This window comes from Pleurodeles waltl, chromosome 2_1, assembly GCF_031143425.1.
Source record: "Pleurodeles waltl isolate 20211129_DDA chromosome 2_1, aPleWal1.hap1.20221129, whole genome shotgun sequence".
Taxonomy (NCBI): Eukaryota; Metazoa; Chordata; class Amphibia; order Caudata; family Salamandridae; genus Pleurodeles; species Pleurodeles waltl.
Window position 1 is genome coordinate 372,889,856 of NC_090438.1, and position 24,500 is coordinate 372,914,355.

At 44.3% G+C, this 24,500-nt stretch overlaps 1 protein-coding gene across 2 annotated transcripts in view; it reads right to left on the bottom strand.

Annotated features, from left to right (window-relative positions):
* The window catches only part of CHM (CHM Rab escort protein), an 810,608-nt gene extending 789,193 nt beyond the window's left edge, over positions 1-21,415 (bottom strand). For both annotated transcript variants that reach the window (XM_069212659.1, XM_069212657.1), the window contains exon 1: positions 21,306-21,415. In XM_069212659.1, coding sequence (XP_069068760.1) covers positions 21,306-21,354 — 49 coding nt within the window. In that variant the 5' untranslated portion in view covers positions 21,355-21,415. The remainder of the gene's footprint in view (positions 1-21,305) is intronic.
* Between the last annotated feature and the right edge of the window lie 3,085 nt (positions 21,416-24,500).

The following is a 24,500-nucleotide window of genomic DNA, read 5'->3' on the forward strand; positions in this document are numbered from 1 at the left end:
TATATATGTATGGGTGTGTGCATGTGAATACTTGTGCATACGTATATATGCATATTTCTACGTATATAAACATGTAAATATTTGTTTTATGTATGTGTGTGTATAGATGCCCACCTTTTAAGTTTCCAAACTTAGAATAGGAGGGGGCTGTTGAGGAGCAGACTAGGGTTTATAGAACATCTGGTTTATCATCATAATAAATATAGTTTTTTAGTTGGAGGGTACACCTTTATGTCCTGCTCTTTTGCGTACCTGAGAGTCTTTTTTCAAAATATTAAAGAATACCCCCAACATGGCTGCCGTGTGGAGCCATGGTGTATGTCCCAAATATGGCCGCCGATGATGAATGAGGGGGATTACCTGTCTAGGTGACAGGGGGCGAAGACAGCTAACGCAATGACGTGTTATCGTCAGGGCAGGGTATTAGAGATGGCAATTCACCGGCCCGGTTCCCCACACAAAGCCGGGCGGCAACACAAGAGGCAGCACTGGTCCCTTGAAGAAGTAAGAAGAAAAGGGAAGGTTTGGAGAGGGAGGTTCCTCGATATTTCTGAACTGGAGGGGTTGCATGGTTTATCCGTATTGCAAGAGGACGGACGTTCCACTTGAACATTAATGTTATGAACTCTGGTGGCAATGAATTAATAAATACCCGCTAGGGTCAGCAGGCATAATAATAGATTTTCTGTTAACTTAACTCCAGACGTTGGTCAAGGACCTGTGGTCTTGATACAAATAAGATGTTTTGCCCCTATGCACTGTGTGACTACAGGGTGGTGCTCCCACCTGGCGCTGGCTTGATAAAAGAGCCAATGAAAACTCGGTGAGTGTTTAAACCGCTTGTTTTAAAACCCACACTGTGGTGTTGAACCTGGGTGATGGCTGAAAACCACGGAGAGTCCGTGAGGTGTTAAGGATCGTGTGTGAGAGAGGGAAGTAACTGCATGCAGCTACATGGAGATGCTACAAAATAAAGAGCGGATATAATTTATTCCCAGACGCAAAAAGGAACATTTGTTTGTGTGATTTTGTGTTTTTCTATCTTTTTGTATTATAGATATTCTACAGTGTGTATACGGACAGGGAGAAATATTCCCTGATACACAGAATGATATAAATCATGATCAAAAGACAGGTGGGGGAGAATTACAACGAGGAACTGTGGCGGTCCTGATGAAGACCGACTGACCCAAAGGGGCAGTGAGAAAACGGCCAAAACATGTTGACTTATATACAGAAACTGGGGTGAACAGGTAATGATATTCTGAGATCACCACCAGGGGTTTATTTTTAATCCTGCCCAGGCAGTTCTATAATAAAATTTAGAGTGTGACCGTTTCCTGAGACAGTTTTATTGTTCTGTTGTTCGTGTGGTCCCCGTTTTTGGTGTTGTTTGTTTGTTCTGTGCCATTTTATGTCTCCCCCCCTTTCTGCTCCACTCCAACATGGGATTTTATAGGAGTGTGGTAGCAGTAGCCCGATGATGAAGCATGCCACAATCTGTGGGTGAGGGCAGTTTTTTCCATACTGGTGATTACCCTTTGCCGGGGGTATTGATGCACTGGTAATTTCTTGTCCTCTAGTGAAAGTGATTGATATATTGGGAGGTTGGACAGGGAAGGTTTTTTCCCTCTCAACCCTTTACAGGTGTTTTTGTTGTGATAAGTTATAGTACTCTCAATTCATTTTAGTTTTTAGGTTAATCCTTGGAGAAAGTTTAGTGACTGTTTGGAGACTGAGGCCCTAATTCCGAACATGGCGGTCCGTTCCGCTACGCCGGCGGTGGCGGTAGAAACCGCCAACAGAGTAGCAGTCCGGACCGCCAAATAATGATCCCAACAAAACACACGTATCCCGCGAACCACCCACCGCCAGGAGAGGAGTCCCACCGACGACGGCAGAGTCCGCCCACAGGCCATCGGAAAGGCCCAACCCGCCAATCAAATAATGAACCACCATTCCGCCGCCAGTTCCGGGGTGGGAACCACCGCCACACAAAGCCAGGTGGAAATGAACCAAATATAAGGAACCATGTACCGGAGTCCCACAGAACGTGCAGCAGCAGCCATGGATAGAGAGCTGCAGATCATGCCAGTCCTGCTCCTTGCCATATACCTACACGACGGAGCCCGCCGGCGAAGACGGTAAGTACTGCAACCTAAGACACAAGGGAGGAAAGGGCACAGTTACTTAACCACCCACTCCACCTATCAGGCAACACCCCCCCCCCAACCCTTCCCAGCAGCACAAGTCATACACCCCACACCAAGAGGTACGTACCCGACCAAAGTCTAATGCAACTTGACCATAGTATACACAAAAGCCCCACACCCATAAAAAATCTAAACAAACACCAGGGTGTAACTGCGTGCAGCCCAAACAGAAACTTTAATAAGAAGCTCACTGAGCCAAACAGTGCAAACAGGGCCAATGGCCAGTTTGTAAAATCCCAACTGTCATGGGCCACACCTGACTCCAACAAGTGCTGGGTACTCCACAGAACGGGGCACCATATGGGGATCCAGGCACCTCAAGGAAGGAGGGCAGGGGGCGGTGGGGGTTGGGATTTTCGACGGGGCGGGCCTTTGACTTTCTTGTGGAGGGGGGTGAGCTTCTCCTTTGAAGGGGGTGGGTGGGGGCTGTTTGGCTCAGGTGGAGCTGGATGGCCCAGGCTCTGACCGGGCCTTCTTCTCTGGGGAAGGGGTACAGGAATGTGAAGGGTGAACCAGGGTGGGGTGTGATGTGGAAGGAGTGGTAAGGGCAAGGAGGTGAGCACCTTTGGGGACAAGATGGGGTGGGCCAGTGGGTGGGAAGAGGTCAGCACGGTAGAGGAAAAGTTTCTTGGGAACAATTGGGGTGGGTGTGGATGAGGGCATGGGAGTGGAGGCAGAGGGAGTGGATGTATGGGGTGTAGGGGTGCGTGTAGTGGGTGCAGGTGACTGCTCAGTATGCTGTCGTGTGGTGGATGTCTGATGGGTGGGTGTCTTGGTGCGTTTGTGTGTCTTGGGAGGTGAGGGGGTGGACACAGTGGGAGAAGACATGACAGCTAGTGTGGATGTATGTTGGGTGGGTGTCTGCAAGTCTGGTGAGTGTGCTGCATGTGAAAACTACAGTAGAGGTGGTGAGTGCAGGTGTGTTGTATGGGGTGCATGTATGGCTGTCTGCTATTTTGGTGAGTGCAGGAAGAGGAGCAGTAACAGTGAGTGAAGGTGCAGTGTGGATGTAGGGAGGACAGACAGGGAGGCGGAAGAGGTAGGCACATTGGGAGAAGTGGACATTGTTGTGTGTGCAGGTGTCTGTTGTCTGTGTGAATGCTTGTGGTGGGAGGTGTGGTGCTTGTGTTTTGAAGTGTGCTTCTTGTGTGTTGATGTGCCTGTGAGCGGGTCTCACTGTGTGCTTTGGATGGGTGAAGGGAGTGGGGTGCTGGAAGGGGTAGAGGAGGTTGGAGGGGGGACGGAATGGCCAGGGAAACTGGCTGCCATCTGAGAGGAGGCCAGAGCCTGAAAAGATCTCTGTAGGGCAGACACAGCACAGTGAATGCCATCCAGACAGGCATTGGTCTGCTGCACCTCTGATGCTAGCCCCTGGATGGCATTGACGATGGTTGTCTGGCCTACAGAGATGGTTCTCAGGAGGTCAAATAGCCTCCTCTGTGAGGGCAGCAGGGCTGATTGGGGCAGGGGAGGAGGTGCCTGGGGCGAAGAAGACGCCCACCTTTCTGGGTGGGTGGGCACGGGCAACTCAGTGGGGAGCAGAAGGGAGGGCGGTGATGGTATGGGGGGTGGCGGAAGATCTCACGGTAGTGGTGTGTGCACTAGGGTCCACCACCGCCGGGGGACCCCCAACGGCGGAGGTCTCAGAGTCACTACCTCCTGTGGTAGTAGCCTCCCCTGTGGAAGTCCCCTCGCCCTCCCACCCACTGGTCCCCTGGGCGTCCGTTGTCTCTGCCTCGAAGGATCCGTGAGCAGCTGCCTCCTCACTTGCCGGTGCCTCAGCTGCCTCGCCTGATGTTGAGATGTTGATGCTGTATCAAACCAACACAAGAAAACAGAGATGGGGAGACAAAACAGGAGAGACACTTGTAAATAGCTGAATGCAGATACAGAATGGCCAGACATACACCCACCCAGCAAACACACCCAACAGGCAGCACTGTACACTATGCCCTTGGCCATGCCCCTGACTACTGACCAGAATACTGCTCTACACCCATCCCCTGAAATACTTTTGGAGCCGAGGTAGGTGAAACCTGACAGAAACACCCCTACACCCTTTCGGGAACATACACTAGATGGACACCAGTCAAATTCCCTGCTCTAAGCAGCATGAGCCCTATTGCACGCCCAGTCATCCTTCCAGACTGAAGTATGGTCAACGAGTACTCACCCCCTTGTGACTGCTGAGCAGCCTTCAAGTGCCAATCCAGATCTGGGTACGCCCCGCCAGGATCCGTCGCATGTGGGGGGTCAGTGCCCGACGGGCACCCCTTCCACGTTGGGAGGACTTCCCCAGCTGGACCTCACTGATCTTTCGCGCCCAATGCCGCAGGTCCTCCCCACCTCTTTCGACAGTGGATGCTCCGCCTGTTGTAGACCCCCAGGGTCCGCACCTCCTTGGCGATGGCATGCCAATGTGCCCTCTTCTGGTGGGCGCTGACCTAGAAGGGCGACACAGAAATGGAACACAGAGGTCAGGCACTTGTACGATAGTAACAGCTGGCAAATTGTCCAACATTGGACTGACAGTACTCTCAGACATATAGGACAGTTGCACGCAGCATTCCATGCACCATGGCCCATGCAGGCTCAGAGGAGCACACATATGTCCAATCCACACCATCCATTACACACACAGTGCCTTCCAAACCCAGACTCACTTGTACCTCTGGCCATCTGTAGAGTTTGCCGTACAGGTGCAGGACCCCGTCCACTAGCTTCTCCAGTTCTTCCTGGGTGAAGGCCGGGGCCCTTTCACCTGCACCACGTGGCACATCCATTGCCAGAGGCAGGCCACAGCAGTACACAGAGTGGAGTACCTGTCCGCACAAGATCAGGGAGTCAAGTGATCAAACGATGACGAGCGCGCATAAGTTCCGCGGCAGTATGCACCGTCACCGGCGATCATGATACGCCAGGATTCCCCATTGGCATCCATGTTAGCCAATGAGGGTGCGAACAGCGGTCAACACCGCCTTACGATGTGACGTCAACCGCTAGCGGTATGAGGTCACTTCCACAACGAAAGGGCAGATCTACTGTGGGAAGACATTTTGCCATCACCTACGCATCTTGAATTTCCTCCTACTCACAATGCAGGGCCTACTAGCCACATGAAGCACCTAGGCCTCTATCCATTCTGTATAGTATCACACATGAATTACTCTGTTCCCTCCTAGTGATGTACATGTATATCTGTCAGGTAGCAGTTATTGTAGAGACACTACAATGAACAATGCAGTGCAGAACTGTTGAGAAGTGTGCCTATGTATGTGTCTTCATCACTCCTTTTTGTAACCCCTCGTAGGTACAGACCCTTGTGGCGAGGAAGGGCACCATCGGTGTACAGACCACTTGTGGATATGGGGACCATGGTGGAGCGTCAGATCATAATCACTTACAGACTCACACGTGCAACTATTCAGGACCTTTGTGCATTACTGGATCTTACACTAACTCCGGGAAATCGTAATCAGCATGCCATTCCAACTGAGGTGCAGGTGCTCTCCACACATTTCCTGGCCACAGGCTCATTTCAAGTGACAGTGGGCATGGGTGCTGGTTTCTCACAGCCAAAGTTCAAAGTTATGCGGGTATTTTATGGGTTTCTGGATGTGTGTCGGGTGTGTGGGTGATACGCCTATCCAATATGTGCACTTGTTGCTGTTGAGTCCACTTGCCGCCCATGGCGATCGCAGCCGCCAATGGTCATCTGGCCTAGACTGTCCGCCGAGGTGATTTGTGCATCATTATTTGGAGGGCGGGATGTGGGTGTGCTTGGCGGTGGTGGGGTGGGTTGGGCCGGGATTCCCGTGGACAGAGTCATGGCGGGAAGTGGTGGTCTGGGAATTTTTGGCGTGGTTGGGTTTTTCGTTCATTATATGGCGGGTTTACATTCACCACCAACGGCGGGATTCTGTTCTTTCCCGCCATGTTCATTATGACCGCCTAAATGTTTGAGGCATCTCTTTCTTTTATATGACATCAATAAACATGGGTAGGTGTAAGATATCATCAGTTGAGTCCACTCCCAATTTAGCACTGGATGGTTACCTGCAAAGAGCAGTCGGTGCTCTCAGCAAGGAGATCGTATTGGCTGAGACAAGACTGTCCTTGTTGTCATCCTTATCGTGTAGTCCGAGTTCAGCTCAGGCTCCTGTTTTAGCCCCTAGTTCATTGTAGGATTTGGGCAATGAGGAGGAAGGTGCACGGCAATCCAAGCAGGCAGCATCACCATCTGCTACATCTGCCCCAAATGTTAATCATGGACTTCCACTGATGGTCTGTGACCCTCAGATCATAGTAGGGGGATCAACACTTATAGTGAATCCCATATCTACTATCGCGAGAAGGAAAAGAGTGAAGAGTTCAACAAGATCTAAAAAGCAGAAAGTCGCTGTCCATAAGATCGACCTAATCTCTAGCAGGAAGGAAGCCTTGAGTGTCCGACAGTTGGAAAATGTGGCCAATGAGGGTTTGCTATCTCTGCGGGATGTCCTCCTATTGAACTTTAGGAAGATGATTATTGACTCTATGCATCCAATACTGACGCGCCTAGAACAGATTGAGAGCAAAATGGATCGACTGCTCTGTTAGAAATGGGATCTCTGGCTGGCAGAGGTATACACCCTTCTCCAAGTAGGAACCACAACCCTAGTCAGGGTAAGTTACACACAATCCAAATTATCCTGTACCCACCCTCTAGTAGCTGAACTTAGAAGGCAATTTGTAAACTATTTGTGCAATAAATCATTCAATAACACAGAGCGAACACTGCAAAAATACACCACACAGGTTTAGAAAAATATAGGATATTTATTGGATTAAATTTAGGTCAAAACGATCATGATTTGATAATCACAAATTGGAATATAACTTTTGTAATGGAAAGAAGAGACTTTAGTTCTTAAAAGCAACAATTGTCTCTTGTAAGCAAAAAGTACCTGATGTGCGTAAAAATTACATGCACGAAGACCGAAGAGGAGCTGCTTGGAAAAAGGTAGGTGTGCGTTGGTATTCCGGGTGCACATGGAAGATGCGTCTTTTCCACGCAGCAAGGGCTTTGCGTTGAATTCTGGCGTGCAGGCTTGAATCCTCTTTGCGATGCGGGGTCTTCTGACGCCCAGGGTGATGCATGGAAATCCTGGATGTGCGGGACGGAGTCATAGCTGTTGCGTCGATCCGATGGGTGATGCAGCGGATTTTCTGCCACACAGCTGACGCAACGTTGATTCCTCTTGCAGGAAGTCGGGCTGTGTCGATCCTGTGGGCTGTGCGTTGAAGTTCCAGTCGCAACGTTGGCGATGCCTCGATCTCCACTCGGCGAGTAAACTGCGTCGTTCCGGTTCGGCGATGCACTGATTTTCTCACCGCTGGAAAGGCTGTGCGTCAATTACGGCAGGTTGTGCGCCAATTTTCGCCGCACAAGGAGTTCCTTCCAGAAATTAAGTCTTTTTTTTGTTGTCCAGAGACTTCAGGGACAGGAGGCAAGCTCAATCCAAGCCCTTGGAGAGCACGTCCCAGCAGAGCCAGAGGCCAGCAAGGCAGCAGGGCAACAGCAAGGCAGCAGGGCAACAGCAAGGCAGCAGTCCTTTACAGCAAAGCAGTCCAGGTGAGTCCTTTGGGCAGCCAGTCAGCTTCTCTTGGCAGGTTGCAGGTTCAGGTGCAAAGTGTCTGTCTCAAGTGTCTAAGTTGGTACGGTCAGGGACCCAGTGTATATCCCAAAAAGTACCTTTGAAGTGGGGGAGACTCCAAAGAGTGGTTTTGAAGTGCACAAGGTCCCCTTTCAGTACAACCCTGTCTGCCAGGGTCCCAGTAGGGGGTTTGGCAGTCCATTATGTGATGGCAGGCCACTGTCCTTTGAAATGTAAGTATCAGGCTCTCCACCCTTCTAGCCCAGGAAGACCCATTCAGTATGCGGATGTGTGCAGGTGTGACTGAGCATCCTGTGTTTGTGGTTGTCTGGGTGAAATGCACCAGGGAGCTGTCAACCAGCCCAGCCCAGACGTGGATTAGAGACTGGCTGTAAGGCACAGAAGGTTTTAAGTGCAGAGAAATGCTCACTTTCTAAAAGTAGCTTTTTTAAAATAGTAATATAAAATCCAACCTCACCAGTAAGTAGGATTTTGTACCACCATTCTGGCCATACTAAATATGACCTGTTTACCCCTTTCTAATCACAATCTACCACTCAAAACAGTTATTAGGGTAGCCTTAATGCTAGCCTGTGAAAAGAGCAGGCCTCACATCAGTGGAAAGCGAATTTAGGAGTTTTCCACTACCAGGACATATACAACACACAGATATATGTCCTGCCTTTTATCTACACAGCACCCTGCCCTCTGGGTTACCTAGGGCATACCTTAGTGGTGACTTATATCTAGAAAAAGGGGATTTTAAGACTTGGCAAGTACTTTTCAATGACAACTTGAAGTGGCAGTAAAACTGCACCCACAGGCCTTGCAATGGCAGGCCTGAGACATGGTCAGGGGGCTACTTATGTGGGTGGTGGCACAACCAGTGCTGCTGGCCCACTAGTAGCATTTAGTTTAAAGGCCCTGGGCACATGCAGTGCACTTGACTAGGGACTTACAAATAAATTAAATATGCCAACAGGGTATGAGCCAATGTCACCATGTTTCAAGGGAGGAGGCATATGCACTTTAGCACTGGTTAGCAGTGGTAAAGTGCGCAGAATCCTAAAACTAGCAAAAACAGTCTCAAAAAGTGGAGGGACGCAGGCAAAAAGTTGGGGGTGTTAGTCATCTTCTAACTTGGTGTACAATTTGAGTTACTTCAAAGTTCATCGGCTGCAGTTTATTGATCATAACCCTATTGATATTGTTCTGACTGGTAATTATTCTGTAATACCAGCAAGATCTATTTGTCCCCCTATCACTCACACAAAAACATAAAGCGGTTCGTCTAAAATGAAATAACGTTAACACAGATAAAAATTTTAATAATTTAATTACAAACGTGGAGTCTGATTTTCTCTGCTGCCTATCATTAGATAGACCCTCAGAAGACATCCTTAAGAGTTTTTCTAACATCAGTGGTGAGGTAGTAAGCCATTTAACTTCTAAAAAGCAGATAAAAGAGCACCCAATGAAATCTTGGTTTAATAATGAGTGTACTAAGGCACTCAAAGCACTAAAAAAGGCTACTGTGCACGTACCACGTAACCAAGAGGTCATAACTAGGTCCAGAGGGCCTGCAAACAAGCCTTATTGAAGAGTAAGTGTGAGCTGAGGAGCGAGGGTTGGGAAGATCTGGACAGAGTGGCCAAATTAAAAGATGGTAAACTCTTTTGGGAGACTGTTAATCGCCCATTTTTGTTTTTACTAACTATTCTTCCTCTGGAATTGAGTGTTACCTTAGTAGTCAGGACTGGAGTGAGCACTTCTCCGATATTTTTAAATCTTGGGAAGTTCTTTCTACCCAAAGGGAAATTCCAGTCTTTCTGTCTACTTCAGGTGGGGAGGTTAGCTGATTTTATTAATCTAGCCTCTGTAATTAACGCAATTCAGAGTGCTGCCAGTGGCAAGGTCCCAGGCGGGATCCCAATTGATTTATTTAAACATAACATTGAGCTATGGGCCCCGTTATTGACTAAAGTCCTAAGGGCAGCCATTAAAGGCAACCTAAGAGATTCATGGAAAGAGGCCATTACTGTCCGGATATTTAAAAAAGGAGATTGAAGTCTGCCTACCTGTTAAAATCCGATCTCCCTATTAGACTCCAAGGTAAAGATTCTTGGCTGGGTAATCCTTGATAAACTAGAAATATGGGCAGAAGCCACCACTTTTTTTCTCTGTTACAATATAGCTTCAGACCCAGTCTAGGGACAGTAGAGCAGGCACTAAATTTAAATCTTATTTGGGGCAAGTATGTGAAAGCCAGGAGAAGTACCCTTCACCTGGCATTCATGGACCTCTCCTGTGCTTTTGACTTAGTGGACTGTGCGATTTTATGGGACCTAATGGATCAGGACACAACTACCACTTTCTGGGGAATGCACAAGCCCAAGTAGGGTGTCTAGAAGGGTAGGACAAGGTTGTATCCTCTCCCCATTTAATTGTATATCAACTAACTTATTTAGATTCATAAAGTTTGGACATTCCACGTCTTGGCCCACAAGCAGTCCCGGTCCTCCTTTACGCAGATGATGCTGTACTTTTAGCATTAACTGCTAATAGTTTACAGAATTTGTTGAATGGATTTTATAATTTTATGATCAAATTAAAGCTTAGGGTCAACTTCCAAAAATCATTTATATTGGCCAGTGGCCCTAAATCCACAAAAACAAAGGCTTTAAGTACCTTTCTTTAACTGTCTGGGTATCCTATTTGATGCCTCTGGGTCTTGGGAGAGGCTGATCGGCCAAAGAGCATTTAAAATGGAGGTAGTATCTGATGTTTTTTTTTAGATGTGCTAACAAGCTTGGTTGTAAACCCTTCAGGGAATTGATCCAGTTGTATAAAAGCAAATGTATCTCTCTTGGACCTATGGTGCAGGCGTGTAAGGTTGCTCTTCTCCTGGGCGACTCCACATTGTAGAAAATAAATGTTTATCCTGCCTGCTGGCTTTACCTCAAAGTACAGCTAGTCTAATTCTCCACCTTGAATCAGGAATAGACTATATTGAGGACCTTTTGAGTTTGGCCCCTTTGCTATTATGGATTAAAATGTCGGCCACACTAAAGGCTGCATTTTCCTGTTTAGTTATAGCAGATTGCTTAAAACTGGACAATTGCCAAGCCGTCCCCTAGTTGGCATATGATAAAAAATCATTTTCATGATCTTGAATTAAATACCCTTTTTGACCGCCCTCGAGAGATTTGCATTCAACTAAAAGAACGCGTTAAAAAACACGTTTTCCATCTGATAGTTAGGAAAGGAGTAGAGTAAGGGCCCTTAACATGGTTTCTGTGATGAATTGTATGCAGCTGGACCACATTTCAAGGGTGAATATGTATTTGTTATGGCTAACCAATCCCCAGCATAGATTTTACATAACAAGGTTAAGGCTTAATTTAATCCATCATTTGGTAGCCTTTCCAGTGGTTGGGACCAGAGCAACCACTTGTTCTTGCTGCCCATGCGATAAAACTTCAATCCAATCTACGGTACATGTTATTCTTTTTCGCAAATTATATTCTGTATATCGGGCTCGTTTCCTTTCTCCTATTTTTGAACAGATGCATTTTTCAACATATAAAGACAGTTTGAGGTATTTCCAATCTGCTGCTTTACTGGAAACCGGTTATGCTGTTGTGAGGTTTATTAGATCGGCCAAATAAATTACAGAGGAACTACGGTATTGAGATTTGATTTTTTAAGATTGTTTCATTTCTACATGTATGTGCTCTCGCCTAACTAAATGCCCATTGCACTTTATGAAGACGGAACTGACATGTATTTTACTGTGAGTGGATTTTGCTAAAATTGTGTTTTTAATGTTATCTAATTTTGTTTTATTTTTACATGTATGTGCCATTGCCCAACTACAGGCACACTGTATTTTATCTAGATGGAATTGTAATGTATTTATTGTGAGTTGATTTTGCTAAAATTGTGTTTTTTAATAATGTTCAATCATGATTATATTGGTCTTGAAGTAATATATTAGAAAGGTTTTGAGCTATTTTGCACAATTATATCGAGGAAACAGCTGTAATAGCTCATATTATCTGCTATTTTGACATTTTGCATGTAATAATGTTTTTATTGTACTTTTATGGTCTAAATCTAGACCGAATAAAGATATTTTGATGATGATGACCTAAAAGTACTTAATTATTCAAATAAGTCTGACCCGATGTAGTCCCTATTACTACATTTCGCAGGACAGTCATATGCACAAAATCCGCTCTTATTGCTCCTCTAACTTGTTGACTAGTACATAACACTACAAATCTCATCTCTCCAAGGCCTCATCAACATACTACTAAAAGTGCACATGTAGGCTTATAGCATATTTGTCAAGAACACGCACCTACGTAACCAGAAACAGCTGTTCTGCTTTCCTGCTCTTATCTCATAACCGAGCTTACAGAACCTCTCTGGAATGCACTTCTGAATTTAAAGAAGACATTTATTGTTATTATTATTTCACCACGAGGTTCCTGAGAGAGAAAATTAGTAGACTGGAAGCACACGTTCAAAAGTAGTCGCAGCAATGAAAGCAAAATATATCAAAGTACTTCTCAGTTGCAATGTACACAGCAAATATATGTGATTATATTATCAAAGCAAAGCATAAAAGTAAAAATTCATCACCGTAGGGCCTATAGCTCAGCTTCATCTTTCTGGGGTCTGCAAGTTGATGACTCCGGTCAACTGCGACAAACGGGAGACAGGCAACTGACGTCTCCGTTCCTGTCTGAAGTCAAGCAGATTCAATCTAACTAATTCTGCCGTTGTCCAGAGCCATTGTTAAAAGCAAACTCAGTGTGAGAACCGAAGAAACTTGGAGAGTGGCCAATTCTCCGAGAGCCTCACTCGTGCTCAGACTGGATTGAGAGGTAAACACAAAATCTACATGCTCTTATCAGCTAAGGTCTGGTGTGAAAAACACAGCTTGGTCTACCATGTGGAAAAACACAGCTCATCTGCAATGTCTAACCCCACGTTAAAGCCAATAGGCAGCTAACCTAAATACCAAATGTAATGTCTAATGCCATGTCAAAGCCAATAGGCAACTAAACTGAATACAGAATGTAATGGCTAATGCCATGTCAAAGCCAATAGGCAGCTAAACTGAACACAACATGTAATGTGCTACTGGTGAACATTGAGCAACTAATATGCGCAGTGGTGAAACACAAAGTCATTGGTCAAACACAATTAATAGCATCACATTAACCCGCACAAATTATATTGACAGCAAACTGTTATCACAATTTACATCCAACTAATTTCAGGAGCATAATTCTTTTGTACACACAATACCCCACCTTGCAAAGTGCTGTCACTCAATTAGAAAAGGTCTTTATAGTTTTAAAAACCCAGAACAAGGACAACAATGATGGCAATGGCTGACGAGCCTTACTATCTAGATCAACACCTATAAATGCACCATCACCAACGTAGGAACAAATCCATTAATGAAAACTCAAACTGTTCCTTACCAAGAGTGGATGACTCATGCATTTGGCATACTGTTCCCATAATCTTAATTCATACTGATTGTATGAGAAAATTAAAAAACAATTCTGGTTGTGTGCCCGCTGGAGATTTAATCATTTTCATCATAAAAAAACTCTCTTGAGTGAATTGTTCCTATACTTCCACACCTATATTTGTTATTTTTCGGTTCCTTTGCATTTTGTTCTTTTCAATAAATGGATCTTTGTTTATTTCAAATAATAGATCCTTTATAACTCATTTGATTTGACAGACAAATGATACCCTTGCTGGCCATTTACCCAAGTTAGTGATGATACCCAAGCTCACAAGGGGTTACTGGGTTCCCCTTTTTTCTTTTCGATCAAGTTTACCTTTAGCGTGCTTGAGGACATCTATGAGGCTCAAATGAGCATCCGGATGCACTTACAGTTCTCAGGCTGGATGAATGAAAATGAAAATCATTCTTCAAAAGGGGTCTACAGCACACACTTGTCCCATATTTCTGCTACTTACCAAGTCCAAAATTAGCAATCTTGAACAAACTAATCAGGCATTGAGGGCTCCAATATAAAGACACATGGCAATTCAAGACTCTGGTCTTGATACATGGAGCGGCCTATAAAAAGTGTAAGTGTATATAAAGTGTCTTGATATCTTTCAAGCTGCATTAGCACACAAAAGACTAAAATACTACTCTGCTCCTTGTGGGTAAACATATTCACTGCTTTTATATTAAAACCATCTTCCACTGTAGCCATACAGTTTGTGGTATGTGAAGAGTGAGTCTGGAACACTCTGTCCCAAAATCTCAGAGATAACTCAACTACAAGTATTTTTTAAAAAAACATAAAACAAGGTTCTTCGCAAAACCTCATGAATAATGCCATCTCTACTGCATTTTTTTATTTTGTTTTCTTGTAAGTTGTCTTAAGGGTTTTATAATATATCGCATCTTACAAATATCCAAAGTAAAATAAATACTGTAGAGATCAGTGCTGCATCATAAGCTATCCAAACAGGTTCTATTGCTTCTATGACAACAAGTAGATTTTTTGTTTTGGCAGTAGCAAAATAAACCATTATTCAATTATACAAGAATTACAGAAATGAGCACTGGGTAGCAATGATCAACCCAAGGTCGCTAGATCACAACAAATGTGTTTCCTGTAAAAACAGACAACAGCAAATGCTCTCTGACCCGCAAATCCATGACCTTTTTTAATCACAAACTTTATTAAGTTTTGTACATACATACAGATGCTGTCATGTTATACAAAAGGGTCAGTATCAATTGTTTTTTTCTTAGGACTGAAATCTTTGACAACAGCAGATATAGGCTCATTACAATGAGAAGTGTGGTATACACCTTGATAAATTGTATAATCAAACATCCCAAACCTCATTCCCACCCTAAGAAACAAAGGAAACAAAAGTAAACGTGTCACTTAGTATGAAGTAGATGAAACATCCTGCATCAAGCTGGAGGCGAGTGAGGAGCAGATTGTGGCATAATATATATCAATGAAAGTAGAAGGGGACAGGAGACCTGGGGTGCCATTGCTCATGACCAGCTCTTGGTGAATCTAGCTCTCTGAATCAGGGTCTGTGTCTTGTACTTTAAGGGATTCTATCAATGCGTCCCCTTCTAACAAAATTGGTTGTTTATGGAGACCTCTAAATACCTCCCTGTGCAAGGCCATGCTCTCTGCCAACCCTAAAGCTCCACCTTCTCACACCAATGGGATACTTGGGGGGCCCTCGGGAATTTCCTGTTTCTAGTCAACAATCTTTTTGATATTAATAGGGCCAGGTTGGCAAAGTGGAGCATCACTTTGGATCCTCTGGGCTTGGGGTGAAGGCCCAACAGACACTGCATAGAGGTGTTCCATTGATTGAGATCAGTAATGTCTGTCATAGTTGCAGCGATAGCCGTCCAATATGAAAAAAGATTTTGGCCGGTCTATAACATGTGAGTAGATCAACTACGGTGCCCTTACAGCGAAGACATACCGCTTTACTGAGGGCGAATATTGTGTCGATTCTGTGTGGTGTTAAATAAGCTCTATGTAATATAGAAAGTTGAATGAGCTTGAATCTCTGGTTATGCAATACTGTGTTAGGATATGCTACGATCCGAGCCCAGTCACAGGCGAAGAATTCAAGGCTCAATTCTGCCCCCCATTTTTAGGGTTGAGCTTGCGTATCGCTTGTGAGACGCTGTAGTAGTTAGAAAAGGGCTCAGAGCTCTGCCCATGTAACATCAGTGTCTTTCATTGATTTGTGGGCTTGCTTTTTAAAATCTGATTTCTTTCATTAGTGGAAGGCATGCATACGTCATGCCTTTTCAGGTGGTTAGCCCTCCTCGAGCACAGCGGGCAAGTACTAAAAACATACGAGGCTCGTTGTTTTCCGTCCGGTTTGTAGACTACTTTTTCTCTTTTTTCGCAGCGCGATCTCACTTGTTTAGCAGCGCGATCACGCTTGTTTTTTTTCCATTTAATGAGGCAAGAAAAGTCCGGTTGGAAGTTTACAACTGCTAATAGCTCTAACTCGGAGAAATGCGAGACCCGTTGCATTGCAAATGCTTGTTGTTTTAATACATGCAGGGGGGTCCCCAAATGATAGCCAATGGACCAAATGTCGACCGTCACCCATGCTATGTAGGGCCTGAAGTAGTATATGTGTGGATGGTTCGTACCCGTTCGGTGCTAACGCACACAGGAAAGAATACCCAGGTGTGTCAGGAATAAAGTGGGAGTGAGACCATGCAATACAAAGTCAGTATGTGGCATTAGTGCCCAATGTGAGGTCGCCTCCCCGCTCCCAAGCTGTGAGTCACTGCATTGTTAAGATGCTGGAGGACATAGGGAGTACTCTCAGCAGGGCGTTTAGTGCATAAGGAAGCATGGCAGCTGTACATTTTTGTGCCAACTTCCAATAGATGAGGGCCACCTTTAGCAAATGAGGAACATTGCGGGCCATACACCTCCAGGGCATAGCAAACTGTGTAGTTGACCTTTGTTTGATTGAGCTGTTGTGTGGCCTATCTCCGATAGTTTGCACTCGGCTAGCCAATAAGAGAGCCACTGAAGTTGTCCTGCAATAGAGTAAGCTTTGAAATCCAGGGCCCCAATTCCGCCATTTTCTGATGGTAACTGCAATCGGGGAAGGCTTATCCTATGTCATCCCGAACCTGAGGCAAGCTTGATCAGCATACTGTTTTACAGTTAAAGCACCCATGCGGCACTACCACTGGGAGATTTGAGAAACAATGTAACAGTCGTGGAAGCATAACTGTTAGAAATGGGGTCTCTGGTTGGCAGTCAGTTTGCACTCCAAGCAGGGACCCTCACTCTAGTCAGGGTAAGGGAATTACACTTGTAAGACAACCCCTGCTCACCCCCTTGGCAGCTTGGCACAAGCAATCAGACTTATCTCAAAGGCAATGTGTAAAGTATTTGTACAAACACACAGAGTAATAGAGTGAAACCACTACACTAGGGACACAACACCAGTTTAGAAAAATAGCCAATATTTATCGAAATCAAACAAGATCGAAACTACAAAAAATTCAACATACACAAGCAAAGTTATTAAATTAAAAAAGATTCTTAATCCATAGAAATCAGTGAATGCGTTGTTTTTACAAACAGTACCTGGTTTGCGTCAAGAATAAAGAAGCACGGGCGAGCGTGCGTAGGAAAAGTAAGCGATGCATCAATTCCTGACTCACAAGTGAGGTCGTGCATAGGTTCTTCTCTGGTCAGGTAGGCGATGCGTAATTTTTCTCTCCCGCAGAAGACCAATGCATCAATGTCCGGGCCGGCAACCTTGTGTCCGCACATGTTTACTGTGGTTTTGACACCCAGAGACGATGCATGCGAAATTCACGCGCACGGTGGTGAACAGTAGTGCTGTGTGGGTGATGCGCCAACTTTGGCAGCTGCAAGCGCGTGTTGCGTCGATTTTGAGCTGCGATGCAGGTGTCCGTCGATTTTTCAGCCGTGAAGCAGGTGCTGCATCAATTATTTTCCTGCACGGCTCCTGTGCATGGATTTCAGTCTTGGTTCCACCAGCTTCTCCTTTCCAGGGCCCAAGGACTGGATTGGGCACCACTTGGCAAGGTAGGAGTCTCACGAAGAGAATCCAGGTGCTGGCAGATGAAGTCTTTGATGTCCCCGAGACAAACATGGGGCAAGCTCAGTCCAAGCCCTTGGCGACACTTCACAAGCAGGAAGACACAGCAAAGTCCAGTCTTTGTCCTCTCTCAGGGAGTAGCAGCAACTGCAGGCCAACTCAGCAAGGCACACTCACAGGCAAAGGGGCAGTACTCCTCCTCCAGCTCTTCTTCTTGTCAGAGGTTCCTCTTGATCCAAAAGTAATTAAAAAGTCTGGGATTTTGGGTTCACTACTTATACGCATTTCTGCCTTTGAAGTAGCCCAACTTCAAAGAAAAGTCTCTGTTGTTCACAAGTTCCTGCCTTGCCGAGGCCTGGCCCCAGACAAACTCCAGGGGGTGGGTTGGAGACAGCCCTTTCAGGGGTAAGTGTCAGCTCCTCCCTCCCCACTCAAGCACAGGAGACTCATCAGGATATACAGGACACTCCTCAGCTCCCTTTGTGTTACTGTCTAGAGGGAATTCACAAACAGCCCAACTGTCAGTCTGACCCAGTCGTGGATTCCACAGGCAGGCAGAGGCACAGAATGGTTAACCAAGAAAATGCCCAATTTCTAGAAGTGGCATTTTCAAACTGACAATCTAAAAACTAACTTTACCAAAAAATGTATTTTTAATTTGTGAGTTCAGAGACGCCAAACTCCACATCTCTATCTGCTCCCAATGGGAAACTGCACTTAAAAGATTTGTAAAGGAAGTCCAAATGTTAACTTATGAGAGAGATAGGCTTTGCAATAGTGAAAACCAATTTGGCAGGATTTCACTATCAGGACATGTGAAACACATTGTACATGTCATATCTTTAACATACACTGTACCCTGCCCATGGGGCTACCTAGGGCCTACCTTAGGGGTGCCTTACATATACAAAAATTGACAGTTTGGGTCTGCCAAGTGGGTACACTTGCCAGCTCGAATTGGCAGTTTAAAACTGTACACACAGACACTGCAAACGGGTCTGAGCCGTGTTTGCAGGGCTACTCACGTTGGTGGCACCATCAGTGCTGCAGGCCCACTAGTAGCATTTGATTTACAGGCCCTGGGCACCTCTAGTGTCTTTACTAGGGACTTACTTGTAAATCAAATAAGCCAATCATGGAAAAGCATATTACACATACAGTTTACACAGAGAGCACTTGCACTTTAGCACTGGTCAGCAGTGGTAAAATGCCCAGAGTACCAAAACCAGCAAAACCGAAATCCAGCCACAGTCAAAAAGACAGAGGAAACCACACCAAGGATGCCAGATCTAACAATAACCATTGTGGCAATGGACAAACGACCATCTACTGACAATGGCAAGGTGGTACAAAAGGCAATTCATGTTTTGAGGGAGTTGATCGCACTTATAAGGTTACCCCCTAGAAAATCTAGAGATTCTCTGTATACTGGTATGCCTAAATATCGGAACGCATGGGGTGCAACTTGAAAGTCTGCTTGGCCAAGTCTTAGTGCAGTGCTCACAGGAGTAGAGGAAAAGAAGATGGCACAAGACTTGTCTATATTAATTTAAAGACCGGATATCTTTCGAAACATATCTAGCATTTGGGCAATTCCTCCCAGTTCCATTCGAAGGTCTTTATTATAATTAATCAAATCATCTGCGTACAGTGATTTAGAGTGTATCGTACAGCCTATGGGAATTCCCAACTCTACAGAGCTCTGCCGAAACTGGTGTGCTATGGGTTCAATCGCTAGCACAAATAATAAGGGTGATAGAGGGCAGCCCTGCTTAGTCCCACTGTCAATGTCGTAAGCTTTTGACATGTGGCCACCCATCTTCACTCTTCCCTTGGGTTGTGAATACAAATGACGAATCCACCAGAAATAGGACTGGGGTATACCATGGCGGGCCACGACTGTTTGCGTATATTCCCATCTCAGTGTGTCAAGGGCCTGACAGATGTCCAACGATATGCAGCCTGCAAATGGACAGTGTCCCTGTGCTGCTTCTATTATGCTAAATCGTTGGTGTTTATTTAAAGAGGTACTTCAGCGGGGGACAAACCCACATTGGTCTATATGCAAAAGCAAAAGGTGAGGGAGCAGGGGAAGTAGCCTACTAGCAAGAATTTTACTCAGAATTTTATATTCTGTGTTTAGAACAGACAACGGTCTGTATGAGGTGAGCTCAGTGGAGGGTTTGCCGGGTTTCAACGTCCCGGAAATCTATGACTAGGAGCCTACAAGTTTTTCATCACTTTGTTGTGAGGACATCTGACCTAATGGTTGCTGCTGTGACCTTCTGCTATTATAAATTCCAGCTAAATGCTAAGATTTACCATTAATCCTTTGGAATGACGACTAAATGTCAATGACATTGTTTTCACAAGCTTCAAGTTTTACAAATAAGAGATTCTCTCTTTTTCGTTGCCAAGCTCTGAAGGACGACCAGATTTTTAAAATTACACGTTCCTCTGAATAGTTCAACGTTTCATTTTTGAAGACATATACCTATTTCATATCTGGATTCAACAGACATGCTCTAGTAATGTTAATCAGGAAAGGGATTTTGTCTGCACAACAACACACAATTGGAAAACATAAACGTGAACCATGAAATGAACCAAATATCGTTTAACGAAAATCTCCTACTCTCAACTAATTGGTCTAGCAATTATCTAACATACAGAACTAGCTGAGATAAGAACCACACAAGCAAAAACTGTATTCAAGTACTTTTTGTCTCACTTAGCAAATTGCCAGTAAATTCATTTTAAAAATAGGTAGAGTATCAAGTCCTCAATTGTGACTGGAGGGACATAAAAAAACAAGAGTGAATCACAGTTCTAACAAAATTAATTCTTATTCATTAGAAAATGATCTCCTTCAATCAAAATGTATCAGACAGTGTGAACAAAATACATCTAAAGACACCAAGACTGCCACCATACAAATGTATTTAAAGGCGGTAAAGCAACTACTGTTTCGAGCGTTGGAATATTCGTTTCAAGCACACGCAGCAATCATTTTACATGCAGAACCTGAGAGACATCCGGTGGAGTGTTAAGAGTTTACGGCCCACTATAAAATAAAGAGTCTATTCTTGACAGTGATTTGCATCTGTCTACGAGATAAGCACTTCTACGTAAAAGTCAGTTCTGCTGTGAAATAGTCCAACTCACGTATGCGGCAAAGTATCTTGACAACCTCGCACACAGGGCGGCACCGCAATTCCACTCCACGGTAACATACGAGCGTACAAATACTGAAAGGCAGCACTTTGGTTAAAGCACGCAATGGTGTCTCACGTCCATTGTATTTTGGGGGAATGCAGCACATCAGCGTCCCCTGCCCTGGGGCGTACCGCACAACTATTTCCCAATCAGTCTACTTAAATAAACCGCAATACTGCGGTGCCGCACGTACTCTCATATACAACATTCATATGCCCACAAGGTACTACACGTTGAGAAGACAATGAAGTATTAGTACATTTACACCAGTAAAACAAAGCTGCGTCAGGGATAACCAAAGCATTAATGGACTGGGCATTACTAGTTTCAAGACTCCCGTGACTGCCAAAACGGGGAGCAAGACTGTTTTAGGAAGCACAATCTGATCGAAACTTGCTGTATGAAATATAACCGATGAAGTATAACAGCATATGTGCAAACACATGCTCACGCCCTGAGTATATGACAGCCGCTGTCATGAAGCGGTCAATGACAGCGGATGCTCCAGAACATCACAATACTTTCTGTCCAGGCTATTTAGCATCGAACAGCACCCCACCACTAAGCTCCTCTCCCCGTGTTTTTAGACAGCTGCTAATTCTCATACCGGTTCCGAGGATAATTACATCAAAGTCTGAGGGAAGACTCTCCGCCATCTTGGTACAGTAGGATGGAAGTGTAATTGGTTACGGAAGTGACAGCTAGTTTCTGGACGTGGGGCGGTTTGCGCAGTGCGCGGAGGGAGTTGTAGTTTTTACGGCAAGCCACGCTGTGGCGATTTTGGCGCTCTTCGGTTTGGTCTGAGAATTTCGTGCTCGAGTCATCTCTAGTGCTAGGTGGGGTGGTATGGTAGAAGTCGGGGCTTGATACAGCTTCACGCTGAAAGTTACGGAGGTCTCCGTGTCTGGTGATTCAACTCGTTTTTGACTATGTCAAACAAGAGAAGTTTATGGGATGTGGATAATTGAAAATCATAACATTTGGTTGAAAATAATGTTTAATCGGAAACGTGTGTCTCCAGGGACATGAGGTACTTGAATGGCTGTTCTTTGTGTTTGCAATATACCCGTCAACAGGTTCATCACTTCTGAGAGAGCGTAGCTTATATAATTTATATTAACATGAAATGTTTATGAACTAATGTGTGATAATGCCGCATAGAAATTGTATTAATACATTTTGCTTAAACGTGCACTTGAAATGTGACCACAAGGAGTGGCCGCCAATGTATGCGTGGATTAATGAAAATGACTAATGTTGATAAAATATGATATTAAAGTATGATTTATACGAATTATTAATGATTACGTTATTGAAATTGTGCTAATAAATATTGTAGGCCTTAAGTTAGCATGAGCCGAAGCTTAGCTGCCTGGCTCTCCTTTTTAAAATGTATTTTTCCTAACTTGCAGTGTGCTGACTCGCAAAAGCACATGACCTCTTGTTTTCTTCAAACTAGAAGCTGAATGTAACCATAGTAGATCCGTTCTCATGAAATTCATATTGCTTGTAGAAATGTTTTAACTAAAATGCAACAATGTAGATTAATATAATGTACAAGGTTGTTCTAACCGGTGAAGACAATGGAGCTACTGACCAAAAGATGTGCAAAGAATTACTGAAGGATGAAATCATACCGGACGTGCTACCTCCGAAGACGTCAATCACATGGACCAATAAAATGTCTGTAAAATAATATGGGGTGAAAGATTAATGACATAATCTGTTTTCTAATAGGGTAAAGATAGTGGGGTATAACCGTAAGCCAATGACATTTTAGGGGAATGTACTACGAAAAAAGGGATAATAACCCATGACACGGAGAGTCATTAGAGGTGTGTTAGGGAATGCTATTGATTTTATCCAGAAACTTTGTCACTCTGTTTGAAGACTTACTTTGGTTTTTACTTAAACCATCCTTTTCTTAGATTGCCCATTTTACACTTTACCTCCTTATGAAGGAAGTGGCCCTTTTGCCCTGGAGCTGAATTCTGACTGATGGCGATTAGACTGATGTCCTGAAGACGAAGACTGAACCTGAGTGCTGACCTAAACCTTGGAGGGTAACTATGACAATGAAATTGTGATTTGTCTGTTTGCTTTTCCTTTCTAGGTACCAACTGCTTACTTTTGACAGGGACCATAGTTAGATGTTTTTCCAAATTGGTGTTCTAAATTGTTTTGCATGAAGCCCAACATGCTAATGCTAATCAGAGGTTAGACAGGGGTTCACTACACCGACGCAAATAGACAAATGACTGAATCTATGTTTTGTTGAACTGACACATTGATGACACTCTGCTAAAATTGACTTATGTTGACGCTGTGTTATGTTCTAATAATTGCGTTCCTTGCGTTGTTTAAGTCTTATTCGAGTTGCCAAATTGTGACAATGTTATTGAGTGTTTTGATTTTGAGATTAACACACATGCTTTTAGAATTGTAATCAAATAGGGAATAAACATAATAAAATTCTACTAAACTGGTGTGGTTATTCATGACTGCAAGGTCATGGGAATGTCTTGAGTTGATTAATGACTTTGACTAAAGTGAAAGGCATTGTGATAATAAATATTGATGACATTATTGACGTATTGATTGACATATTGATTAGCTATCTCGTCCTAAGGTGTTTCTCAACTGGGTCAAAAGATTCATTGGCCTAAAACGAGTCCTGATGTGTAATAAATTATCATAAAGGGACGCATTAACACTTCCTTCTTTTCTTTGAAAAAAGTGAAACTTTCCACCACAACATTTGGTTCTTTCCCAAATTGTAACTTCAATCTTTTACGCGCTTCCATATGCTTATCTCGTGCCACTGTTTTGTAGTTCTCAAGTTATCAAAGCACTCTCCAGCCGCACACAGACAACTAAATAAGAGTGCTTTCTCTCTCCCAGCATCCAACATTTTTGCATCGTTAGCCAATAGATAGTTATCAAAACTTACAATCCAAAATGTCCACTTTACTGGTGACATACGGAAGAGATCAAGGACAGGCTAGGTTGTGATATTCTGTGCTGCAATGTTTCGAAAGGTAAATGTAACTTTGAAATTTCAAAAGTTAAAGCATTTGTTTCACAATACTAATGGTACTGACAGTCACACAATTTATAATGGCAGACAGATATTTCATCTGCTTAAAGACAGGCTTAGTCTTACTTGACAGTGAAAACAGATAGTAAGGGCACAACGTTATGAGAGCACATAAATAAAAAAAAGTTTAAAATAAACATTTACATTTTCATATGCCCTTTTTAGGTTGCGCGCTCAAGCGCTCTGGCCTGTAGTAATCTATCTGTGGGCTTTTAACCATGCCCACTGTACACCCATTACTGTCACTCGTACACTGACTTGCCTTTCAAAAATGCTTTGTCATCATTGGTAAATGCTTCACGTTTTTTCCTCCTTGGGGAGGTTTTGTTACCACCTTGGACACCGACCCTGTTAAATGGATAATTGCACAATTGTTGATATGTTTGACTGTGAGCAAACTTATTTTTTCTTTTTTGTCTCTCATTCCTTCCCTGTCCTGTCAGGTGTTAAGCAGGGATGTCCACTCTCACCCATTCTGTTCATTTGTGTTATAGAGCTCCTCGCCAAATGCATCAGACAGAACAGGGACATCAGAGGACTGACAATGCCAGGAAGCAAAGGGAAGGGCGAAGTGAAGTGCTCCCTCTACATGGATGACGTCTCAGCATTCTGCGTGGAGGGGTGCTCCATAAAAGAACTGGAGAAGACTTGTATCGAGTTTGGGAAGGTCTCAGGGACAAAGGTCAACAGTGCCAAGTCAGAAAC